General features: G+C 41.2%; 1 protein-coding gene across 1 annotated transcript; it reads left to right on the forward strand.

The window, feature by feature from the left end:
- Nucleotides 1-2,441: 2,441 nt before the first annotated feature.
- On the forward strand, nt 2,442-8,572 carry LOC123448597 (probable protein phosphatase 2C 75). Its single transcript, XM_045125546.1, has 5 exons — nt 2,442-2,648; nt 3,790-4,161; nt 4,252-4,369; nt 7,571-7,794; nt 7,938-8,572. The coding sequence occupies exons 1-5, from the start codon at nt 2,457-2,459 to the stop codon at nt 8,346-8,348; spliced, it is 1,317 nt and encodes a 438-aa protein (XP_044981481.1). The 5' UTR covers nt 2,442-2,456; the 3' UTR covers nt 8,349-8,572.
- Nucleotides 8,573-12,350: the final 3,778 nt, after the last annotated feature.

Below are 12,350 nucleotides of genomic sequence, written 5' to 3' on the forward strand. Positions count from 1 at the left end.
CTTGTTGTAGCACGAGCTCTTTCTCGTTCTGGTGAATCTGACCAACACTTTGTATTATCTCAGAATCCTCATCGCATGGCCATGCTTATCCAGGTCGGGTTACTCGACGTGCCCATAGTATATCTCTCCTGATCGGAGAGGCAAATCCCATCTTGCTCGAACATGTCTCGCAGCATGGATCTAGACAAGCCCGAAACCTACCTTTGTAACTCCTCAGTTACGGAGTAGCGTTTGGTCGGCCCAAAGTAGGCATGTCACCATCTCGAGTAAATACACCAGCTCAGGTCTTAGGACATAGAAAGTATGTTGTACTAGAGACTCAAGATGACCTATCGATGTGTCTCATAGTTGGGTCTGTCCAACTTCGAACTTATCTCGACTCGGATCCAACTACGTCAAACCAACCAGATCGTTTTGAGTTCATATTATCCGGGTAGCATCAAATGCTACATGATCAATGAGACCGGATAATCCACCGTATCATATGCTAGTCTGATTGGTTGTGCGTCCACACAACCCTTTTGACTAGGGACCATTTAGGATAGTCATCATACAATGCATAGTCTCACAAACAAGACACGTACTTGTTAATACACATCATTAATAATGTCCAAGGACTATCTTTATTCATAAACACATAGGAAATATCATCATATGACTCCCTCTAGGGTATATCTCCAACAGCGAAAGCACGTGATGTATTGTTGCTACTGAGGATAAAACGATGATGATTGATCTTAGGTGTTAGGTTTCTTTCTGTATACATCATGTCATCTTGCTTATTGCTTTCCTTATTTCTTGCAAACTTAAGACTTTGAGATGCATGTTTGATAGTAGTATTTGGGTGGAGTAATAGCAGTAGATGCAGTTCAATTTAAGCATACTTGTCACGAATATGATGCCTATACAAGTTTATGCCATGAATGGTCATAGTTATGTATGATGATTATATGTCAGTTGTCCAACATTAATTTATTTACCATGTCATTATCCACTTTCAGGATAGAAGTCACTAGTGAACTTATGGCCCCGCGTCCATTCTACATTTGCTCTACTGCTCTCTCTCAATACTTTGTTGTTTGCCATATCACTATGTATCACTATTTGCTTTTTACCTTCCAACTAGCAAGACGAAGGGACTTACAACCCCCTTAAAGTGGACTCCAAGCATTTTTTTTGTATGTGTGCAAGTGTTGTTTATCTTGCTAGCTTGTATACTTTTATTGGTTCGATTAGACCATAGTTCTTAAATAAAAGAAATACTTTTTAAAAGAGCGAAGACGGGGCGAGCATTTGAGGATGAAGAACAGGCATAACTCAAGATATTTCGACTCTCGGCCTTTAGCGGTAAATCCCACCTAGCAATAAAACAAAGTCCAAACCAGAAGGACTACGCACATGAAGACGTGAAACAATCGATCGAGCACCCAAGTTCGTTGAATTGCATTAGCTTGGCGCACATAATATAGGGGTATATTTGACTATGTTTTCCACAAACTAAACATACAATTACTCAAAATTTTGTGTTTCACACTCATATGTTTTATACATTTAATATTGCTATATTATTTTATTTTTTCAATATTTTTGAAGTTCCGTGGCTCAAAGAGTTGTAAGGCCTTCCTTGTTTGGAATTATTTTATAGGATAAGATTTGTATATGACAAATTCTTCCCTTTGGTTTGTAGGAATAGAGTTTCATTCATATAAAGTACTCCCTTCGTCTTAAAATAAATGTTGTTGATTTAGTAGAAAATTTATATTAATTCAACAATAAATTTACAATGTTTATTTTGAAACGGAAGAAGTAATTATTATTCATATCCTCCTTGTTTCAAAGAAAAATAAATATTAGTCTAGAATCAATGAAAAAAATATGATGTGAACTAAAGTTTATTTTTTATATTCATATCCATAGAATTTAAGATGCATATCATGTAATTTTTATAGTCTTTTAATTCCTGTGATATTCCTATGGTATGAGCTAAAAGATGCATAAAAGAATTATTTTCCGGTCCACATAAGGAGCCGACCGATCCGGCCGCCGATCCCCTTGCACCAAACCACGCCGAGCCGCTTGTTCCTCCCCGCGCCATTGCTATTTTTCATTGTCCCCATTTTCGCTGTTGGATTCCCTATTCTTGTCCGATCCCGCCCTCCCTTTTCTACTTTTCTGGTTAGCTCGTGACGTGTCCCCGTTGGCGCTGGTTGGCCCGTCCACGACGCCATCAAAGAACGCCACCGCCCCTCTCGCAAAGATCGAAATCTTGGCAGCCTTGCGTTGCGTTGCGCAGAGGCTGAATCTTTGAGGGTGGCTTGGGCTGTGACCAACGGGGCAAGACGGCGGCGATAACGGCGGCAGCGGTGGCGACGGCGGCGCCGTCGTCGGGTGGTGGGGGAGGGGGCGGTGGAGGCGGGTGCCTGGATTGCCTGCAGGATGTGGTGAGGGCGCTGGCGATGGGGTCCTGCCTGCCGGCAGACCAGCGGCCGATGGAGGTGACGGCACTACCCGGGAAGGTGGGAGGAGGCAGGAGGAGGGGGGAGGAGGCGCCCGGGAGGATTGCTGGGATTGGGACGGGCAATGTGGCTTGCCTCTTCACGCGGCAGGGGAAGAAGGGCACCAACCAAGACGCCATGGTCGCGTGGGAGGTATCTGCACAACAAGATCCCTGTATTTACTGGAGTATATTGCGTTTACAGTTTTTGTGCTTTGAATGCTCATTTCTTCTTCATTTGATTAATGAGCTTTAGTAGTAAAAATAATTTTCTTGGAGTTGAAGTATCGTGAACAATTAGGGGTTGTTTATTTATCAGGCCAGGCAACGTCAACTACTCGAGTTAAAATGATACACTAAATATCAAAATATGAAGTGCCATCAACTCGAGGGGCTTTCACAGGATAAACAAGGCATAATGATCCAACTCGTTTTAGCTAACACGAGACTACATGTCGGCTTGATATTTGAAAATAAACAACTCGACGGCTATGAATGTTGCTCGGAAGATGTTTCTAGCTGTAACTGATGGAGGATTTAGAGCCTGTTTGGTAATCCACCAGCTCTACGAAGTCCTCGGATCTGCGGAGCACCTCTTTCCCCACTCCAATTTTTTTGACTGCAGCTCACTCCGCTCCGCCGACTCCACCGAGTTAATAGTGTTCAGGTCGACTTCTCCTGCTCCAGTAGCAGAGTTGTGGAGTGGAGGGACTCCGAACAGGCTCTTAGTATTGGCCACCATCTATCCCACCTCCATACTTTCATATGAACTATGAAGACTTATTTGTTGGATATGGCAACCATCTTGCATACCCATATGCTGTCTCTTAGTTAAGGGGGTCATTGATTATTATGCGTTTTAGGCCATGAGGTTATGTTCTAGATGAAACTGTCCATGCTCGAAGGAGGCATGCTTGAAAATGCAGGATCAGATAAATGACTCGCCCAGTCAAAGAGTACCCCCTTGAGTGAAAAATTTATTTGAATCCAACAGTTGTGTGCACATCAAAAGATAACAGAATAGTGACCTTTTGTTCTAACTCATTTCACTTCTGACACTCTTTATGAATTAAATCATGCCAATTGTATCGAATGAACTTGTGGAGCCTGGTCTTGTGGCACGACCGACTCCGCAGGTGTGATGGGTGAGCATGCATTGACATCAGGTGGATGTCAACATCGCCGTTGCATTGGTGCTATAGCATTCTCCATTAAATAATATAGATACTTGACAAATGCATATTTATGTCTGCCTCATTTTCTTGCTCTTGGATGCCTTGGGGCATGATATACAGAACTTCAATGGGAGATCAGACACAGTATTTTGTGGAGTTTTTGATGGTCATGGTCCACATGGCCATCTCGTCGCGCGGAAAGTAAGAGATACTCTCCCTTTGAAGCTGTGTGATTTGATATATGATGACTATGGAGCGAGCCCAATCAGCAATTCAGATGGATCAGTTTTAGAAGAGAGTTTATCTCCATACCCAGATGCAGGGGACAAGTCTCCCACATTCACTGCACAGAAAGAAGAACATCTAGAATTCTTTGACTCAATGAAAGAGTCTTTCCGAAAAGCTTTTAGAGTTATGGATAAGGAGCTTAAATTACATCGGAACATAGATAGCATTTGCAGTGGAACTACCGCAGTTACTTTAATTAAACAGGTATACAGTGGAACTTATTCTTTAAACAGCTTTAATTACTCAAAAATTCCAGGTATGAGCAATTGATTTTTTTTCCCTCTATACCATCAGGGTCAGGATCTTTTTGTCGGGAATCTAGGTGACTCTAGAGCTGTATTAGGCACTAGAGATCAGAACGGTCATTTGGTTGCCCATCAGTTGACAGTTGACCTGAAACCTGATCATCCAAGTAAATATCTTTCACTCTCAAATTTAAATTAATGAATCTTCTGTATTATATCTCTTCTGTTTAATGTGTTGGCTTAATCCTACTAATTGTGACTGTTTATGTGATGCCATGAATTGAACGGTTCTTTTCTGTTGCTGCTGAGTTGGTACATTCTTGCTCATTTTCTCAGAGCAAGAATGTATGTTATCTCTTCCTTGTCTCCAATCATTTTATATATGTTTATATTTCTAAGATTTGAAGAGTGAGGACTTAGAATTTTCACCCTGTTCTTGCTGATAACCATGGTAGTAACTTCACTACATTATTCTTACTGCAGAAACAAAAGTTGGAAATAAAGCAGTTTTTTTTAAGTTGTGGAAAACGTATATATTATGTTTGACATGATGGATATGGTACAATCATCTTTATTTGTATGCAAATGATAAACATTTGATTCACAGCTACACCTGAGAGGCCTTTAGATTGTGCTAATTCCCATCTATGGTTTACCATCCATAGACCCCAGATCGCAGCTACACTTTGTGTTTTTTCAAGGCCCACCACATGACATTCTGCGGTATCTTATCGTAGGCCTTCTCGGAGTCAATGAACACCATAAGCATGTCCTTTTGCTCCTTATATCTCTCGACAAGTTGTCGTACCAAGAAAATAGCTTCCACGGTCGACCTCCAAGGCATGAAACCAAACAAATTTTTGGTCACGCTTGTCATTCTTCTTAAGCGGTGCTCAATGACTCTCCCATAGCTTCATTGTATGGCTCATCAGCTTAGTTGCATGGTAACCAATACAACTTTGAACTTCCCCCTTGTTCTTGAAGATTGGTACTAATATACTCTGCCCCCATTCTTCTGGCACCTTGTTTTGCCGAAAAATGAGGTTGAAAAGCTTAGTTGGCCATACTATCGCTATGTCTCCAAGGCCTCTCCACGCCTCAATGGGGATACAATCAGGGCCCATTGCCTTGCCTCCTTTCATCCTTTTTAAAGCCTCCCTGACCTCAGGCTCCTGGATTCGTCGCACAAAACGCTTGTTGGTATCATCAAAGGAGTCATCTAACTCAATGGTAGAGCTTTTATTGTCTCCATTGAATAGCTAGTCGAAGTACTACCGCCATATATGCTTAATCTCCTCGTCCTTCACCGGGAGCTGATTTGCTCCATCCTTGATGCATTTGACTTGGTTGACATACCTTGTCTTCCTCTCTCGAATCTTGGCCATCTTCTTACAGGTGCCCCTTACGCCTTCATTCGTGCCTTAGTATTGGTAGAGGTCCCCGCACGCCCGATCCCTTGCTTCACTCACAGCTTGCTTTGCGGCATTCTTTGCCACCTTGTACTTCTCTATGTTGTCTGCACTCCTAACAAGGAGTAGGCGTCTTAAACAGTCTTCCTTCTCCTTAATAGCCTTCTGGACATCATCCTACCACCACTAGGTATCTTTGGTTGGCTTATACTTCCCCTATTCACTCCAAACTCCTATGAAGCCACCTTACGATTGCAAGTTGCCATCTTCATCCACCTATTGTTTGCATCACCTCCTTCCTCCTCCTTAATGACCCTCACCTTGAAAGCTTGAGCTGCCTCCCCCTTAAGCTTCCACCACTTCGTTCTAGCGACGTTGGCATGCTTATCCTGCTGGACACGAATCCAAAAGCGGAAGTCAGCCACCACAAACTTATGTAGAGGGACAACACTCTCTCCAGGTATCACCTGACAATCTAGGCAAGCACGCCTGTCTTCTCTTCGCGAGAGGACACAATCAATCAAGCTAGTGTGTTGACAACTACTAAAAGTCACCAGATGCCATTCTCTCCTTTTAAAGAAGGTGTTAGCTACTATCATGTCGTAGGCTAGAGCAAAGCTTAGACATCTTCTCCTTCTTGATCCTGATGCCATAGCCAAAGCCCCCATGCACCCCTTCAAAACTTGTGTTAGATGTACCCACGTGTCCCATTGAGGTCTCCTCCTATGAAGAGCTTCTCGCCAATGGTCTGTGTACCACAACTTGAAGCCGGTGTCCTCCACCTCCTTCGCCTTCTGTCCCCTCCATTTGGTTTCTTGGACGAAAATTATATCAACACTTCTCCTCCCTGTTGTATCAACTAGCTCTCGTAACTTACCTGTTAGGGCCCTATGTTCCAGCTACCTAAGCGGATCCTACTAGGCTTGGCTAGCTTCCTTACCCTTCACACACATCGAGTCCAACTAAAAACTAGTAGTACATAACCCTAGGAGTACGAAAAAATAGTCATGTATATATAAATATAATTAACACAGAGACTCAGACACACACAGGCACACACATATCTCTGAACTAATTTTTGACTCCTGGCAGTATGTACTCCCATATTCAATATACCTCCCAAACAAATCTATCATACCTCTTTATCATTCTTAATGTACCTTATTAATTATTCTAAGATCCTCAATACAAGTTTTACAAAAATATATCATCGCAGCCCTTAGTTTGAATAATATACCATTTTTACGTTAAAAACAGTTTATGTGCAGATGATATGAAATTTATGGTCTCAAATGAAAATTTTCTTGTATCTTTGGAGCATCCAGTAATTGTTAATGAAGTATATTAAAAATATAAAGAGATATAATCGATTCATCTATGTGATATGTCAGGAGTGGTACTCCCAGGATTATAGAATCATTTTATATAGGGATCCCTTTTATATATACACTATAGCTAGTAGCCCTTGGTTTTCATCAAGATGTGTGCGAGAAATTACTGGAGTAGTGGTCACTTGTCTTACTCAGTAAGTTGAGCATCTGCCTTTCTGATCATGTCCACAAACTTTCCTAATCATGGAAATTATATGCTTCATAATTAGAATTACAGGCACCATGGTGTATATATTCACACTTTTTTCAGTTTGCTTTTTACCGATATGGTTTGACCTTTGTGCCATATGGTTTTTGATCTACTAATGTGCCGTGCGGATTCATTACCCAGAAAACAGTTTCCATCGGGACAATTGCTGGTCCTCTCTAGCTGCATTTATGAAAGTTATTTTATTTGTCAGTGTGGGACATGTAGCTAGGTGAACGCACCATTTTCTCTAGTAGATTAGTCTATTAGTGTCTGTTCAAACTAAAAACAAGTTCCCTTCTGAGCCTGTCTCCTAAAAAAGTCTGTTCCTACTGTCGTGATAAATGTTATTTGAGCCATAACAAAATGCTAATTTAACAGGAGAGGCTAGGAGGATCAAGCGATGTAATGGGCGGGTCTTTGCTCACCAGGATGAACCAGATGTGGCTCGCCTTTGGCTTCCTAACTGCAACTCTCCTGGCCTAGCAATGGCACGAGCTTTTGGTGATTTTTGTCTAAAGGATTTTGGGCTGATCTCTGTACCTGAGGTCACCTATAGGCGAATCATGGAGAAGGATCAGTTCATTGTTCTTGCCACTGACGGGGTAACCAAACAAAAATAAAGAAAATAACTTGTTGCTTTCCGCGTGACTTGTTCTTGATGGGGAAACAATAGTTTCTTGTGATTCAATAAATGCACCGCCCATCTGTTAATATACTCTAATACCCAATTGCACTCTTCTTACAGGTGTGGGATGTTCTGTCCAACCAGGAAGTGGTGGAAGTTGTTGCCTCGTGTTCTGGCCGTTCTGGTGCAGCCCGTGCTGTTGTTGATTTAGCAAATCAGACCTGGAAATTCAAGTACCCAACCTCCAAAACGGATGATTGTGCAGTGATCTGCCTTTTCCTGAGCAAGGATGCGGCTGCAGGTGGGCTATCAGGGCTGTCTGTTGCTAGCAAGGGAATTGGATCTAATCCAAGGATGCCAACGCGATTAAGGACCCCCCAGCACTTCAGTAAAAGGGTAATTCCAGAGGATGCCGATGATGAATGTGACCCAAATATAAGTGGAGATGAGAGGTCATTGGAGGGCTTCACCCGGTTGAACACGCTTTTGACACTACCCAAGTTTGGTGATACAAGTCCAACCAAGAAATGAAGTTTATTCATATTGATGTGCGAGTCTGCAGTTAGCAGGCACATTCCCTGATGTTTTGGAGATGAGAGCCTTATTGGTTATATTAGCATGCCCGGTGAGCTCCTGTCCGAATGTCGGTTTACTCTTTAAGGATGAGTAGGGTTACTGTTTTATGTAAATCCTAACTCGCATTTGGTTACAAATTGTGCAACACGTGTTGGGGAGCAAGTTTCAGTTTGTTTCGAGTCGGCTTTGCCTTTCTTGTATGTCTGCCCTTAAAGCTGAGTTTATTTTTATCTTTACCTACTAATAAAGGAAGAAGTGCTTTTGCCCGTCTGTCATTCAAATTGGCCTTAAATTTGCAAAATATTATCCACCAATGTCACCTATAAATGATAAAAAAACATTTCATACAGAGAAATCTTGGCCCGGGCCGCCCATGCAGAACTTCCTATAATATGTTTTGCAGGCATTTCTTATTTGGGGCCATAGGCGTCAGTTAATGTGTATTTTTGTTAATTGGTGCCTGTGCCGTTCGAACTGGGCCGGCCCATCTAGGCGTTTGTGATGCTTTTAAAAAAAAACTTATATGAACTTATTTGAATATCGATGAACTTTTTCTAAATTTCAACGAATACTTCTTAAGATTGATGAACTTTTTTGAATATCGATGAACTTTTCTAAAATTTGATGAACATGTTTTTGGAAATGGATGACCTTTTTTAAGCTCTATGATTTTTTTTAGTTCAATGAAATTTTAAAAAAATACATGAACTTTTTTTGAACCTTTTTTCAAATTTATTAATTTTTAAAAAAATTAATGGACTTTTCCTAAATTGGATAAACTTTTTTCAAATTGATGAACTTTCTTCAAAATTGATGAACCCTTTTTAAAGATATGAACTTTGTTTCAAATGGATGAACATTTTTTCTTTAAATCCGTAAACCTTTTTTGATATTATATTTTATTTTTCGTAACCAAAAAAACAAAACTGAACAGCATTCTAGTAGGCCGGCCCATGCTAGAAGCACTGCACGCGCCAGATCGTTTGAAAAGAATATTTTTTGAAATTTGTAAATAATTTTTAAATTGGGAACATTTTCTCAACTTATCTGCACTTTTTGAAACAGGAAACATTTTTTGAAAAGGCAATTTTTTTAGAAAATGAAGAACATTATTCAAATGCTGGAACAATTTTCAAATTCTGGAACATTTTTTTGAAATTATGGAACATTTTTTCAAATTTCGGAACATTTTTTAAATTCCACAACATTGTTTCAAATTCCGGAACATGTTTTCAAATTCCGGAACATTGTTTCAAATACCGGAACATTATTTTAAATTCCGTAACATTTTTTCAAATTCTGGAATATTTTTCGAATTCCGGATATTTTTTTTAAGTTCCGAAACATTTTTTCAAAATCCAAAACATTTTTAAAACAGAAACAGAAAAAAAGAAATAGAAAAGAAAAAAGAAAAAACCGATTGAGAAAATCTTCTAGAAAGTTTCCAAAACAGAAAAAAAACAGGTTGGGATAGTCTAGAAGGTTCCCAAAATCGGCATCCCCGCAACTATTAAGAGCATCTCTAGCAGACCGTGTATAATTGCGACCTGCAAACGCGTTTTATAGTTCGACGAAGTGGGGTTTTGCAGGACGAAATGTTGTGCCGCAGAACAGAACCCGTATAATCAAACTGCATAATTTGAAATAAAAACATTCGCGGACGAAATTGGAAACACAATCATTGAGAGCTATATAGAACATTATCATACAAACTACATTCAGACTGCATCACTTACTAGAGGGGGGCAGAGGTAAAGCACACCTACTGGAGCTCATCGGAGCTCACTAGAGCTACTAGCTATCTTACCGCACTACACAAATTTGAGCTCACCGGAGTCGAGCTCGTGCGGCAGTAGATGCGCAGCGCGCTCAGTCGTCGTCGGAGGAGAGCTCGATGTAGATGGGCTCCTGCGCAGTCGCTTCGCGGCGCCACTCCTCCACCTTGTGGCCGAAGGCGAGGGTCGACACGACACCCTGCTCGTAGAGCATGGCATCGATCTCCTCCTCCCTCCGGCGGCGCTGCTGGTCCTCTTCCGCCTCTCGTGCACTCCGCGCCAGCAGCACAGGCAAAAGGCTATCCGCCTCCGCCGGAGGGACGAAATCCTCCGGTCCAACAACGGCCCCGGCACGTCGCTCCGGCACCGCCTCGGCCTCCGGCTCCATCTTCACCGACGGGAGCTCTTCGAGCTCCCTCTTCACCGGAGGGAGGGAGGAGCACGAGCGCGAGCTCGACGCCTCGAAGGAGCTGTCGGAGAAGAGGCGGCTGCGCGCGCGGTCATACTCCTCTGTCTCGCGATGGAGGAGCGGCGGTGGCGGCGTCTGACCCCACCGCGTGTACCGGCGGGCGGTGCGCTTACGTGCGGCGTCGGATGTGACGCAACGATCTCTCTCGGGGTCGTCGTTCTTACGGCTACCGGAGTTGGCCATCAAGGGTGGTGGAATGGAGCAGCTACGCGGCGAAATGGAGGCGCGCGACGGCGGATTGGAGGCACCGGCGGTGAGGTGGGGGGACTTTTCGCGACGGTAGAGGGATAGGGTTTCGACCCGCATCCAGCGGTCGAACCCGCAGATATACCGGTCGAGCGCTCGCGTTTACGAGCCACCGCAAAAGTTTTACGGGTGGGGCCGCGTTTACAGTTTCTGATCTGGCAGGAAAAACAACCCAAACCCGTATAGTCGCCGGAATTTTACAGTTCCGACGATTATACGGGATCTGCTAGAGTTGCTCTAATGGACCGGTCCACATCATCTTCGCTCTCTATGTGAAGCCGCGGCAATTTGCCACGCAAATAGGGTTTCCCTGCAGCTGTGCATAGGAGATTCCCGTTTTGCGTGCAAGGAGATGACACAAACATGCCTGTTTGGACCGGCCCATGTACGGGCTCCTTTTTTTATTTTTAAATTTTTCTTTTCTGTTATTTTTTTTCTCTACTTCAACTAAGTTGAGAATTCAAAAAGTTTTGAAAATTAAAAAAATGAGAAAATTGAAATAAAATGTTTAATAATTCATATTTTTTGTGGATTCCAAAATATTTGGATTTTAAAAAACGTTAACATTTTCAATAATATTGCAAATTTTAGATCAAATTTTTGCGAACTAAAAAAACGTTTTTGTAAATTATTGTATTAAAAAATGGTGATGGAACTAAAAATAGGTCGCCAATTCAAAAAAGTTCATGAATTAAAAAATATCCTTAAAATTCAAAAAATGTTCATAAATTAAAAATAGTTTATTGATTCATAAAATATTCACTGATCCAAAAGATATCATGCATTTTAAAAAATATTCATGAATTTTGAAAATTGTTCCACCAATTTCGAAAAATGTTTGTCGATCCGAGAAAAAATATTTCAAAAAATATTTATTTTTAAATGTTTTCATATAGTATAAAATATTCATGAATTAAAAAATGTTCATGATTTTAGTAAATCTTCGTGAATTTGAAAAATGTTCATGTTTTCAAATATGTTCGCAAATTTACAAAAATGTACATGACTTTCAATAATTGTTCATGATTTCACAAAAATGAAAGTCATAGTTTCTCTGGATGATGAAGTAAAATGTGGTCATTGCAATTAAAGATTATGATATTTTTTCTCTCGTTATTATAACACACGGGTCGATTTGCTAGTACGTTAAAAACGATATACATGCTTGACTTTTTACGTGGACAGACCCTGCTCATATACTTGTATCTTTATCCGAAATGCTCTAAACTACAGTTGACTATGACGACCGCCTATGCATTTATTATGTGAGATTACATCATGCGGTTGAAGAGGATTGACACGAGACATGTTCATAAGTAAAACCGAGGGACACATAGATAAAGGAACGAGTAGCTTTTCATCCTTATAACACTATGCTCTCTAATTTTAAAAATCCCACATTCAATTAATGTCTAACTATAATTGGGTCGTTCGATTTTGGTCAGGTCAACAATTTTTAGAACCCTC

Source organism: Hordeum vulgare, chromosome 4H, assembly GCF_904849725.1.
Source record: "Hordeum vulgare subsp. vulgare chromosome 4H, MorexV3_pseudomolecules_assembly, whole genome shotgun sequence".
Lineage (NCBI taxonomy): Eukaryota > Viridiplantae > Streptophyta > Magnoliopsida > Poales > Poaceae > Hordeum > Hordeum vulgare.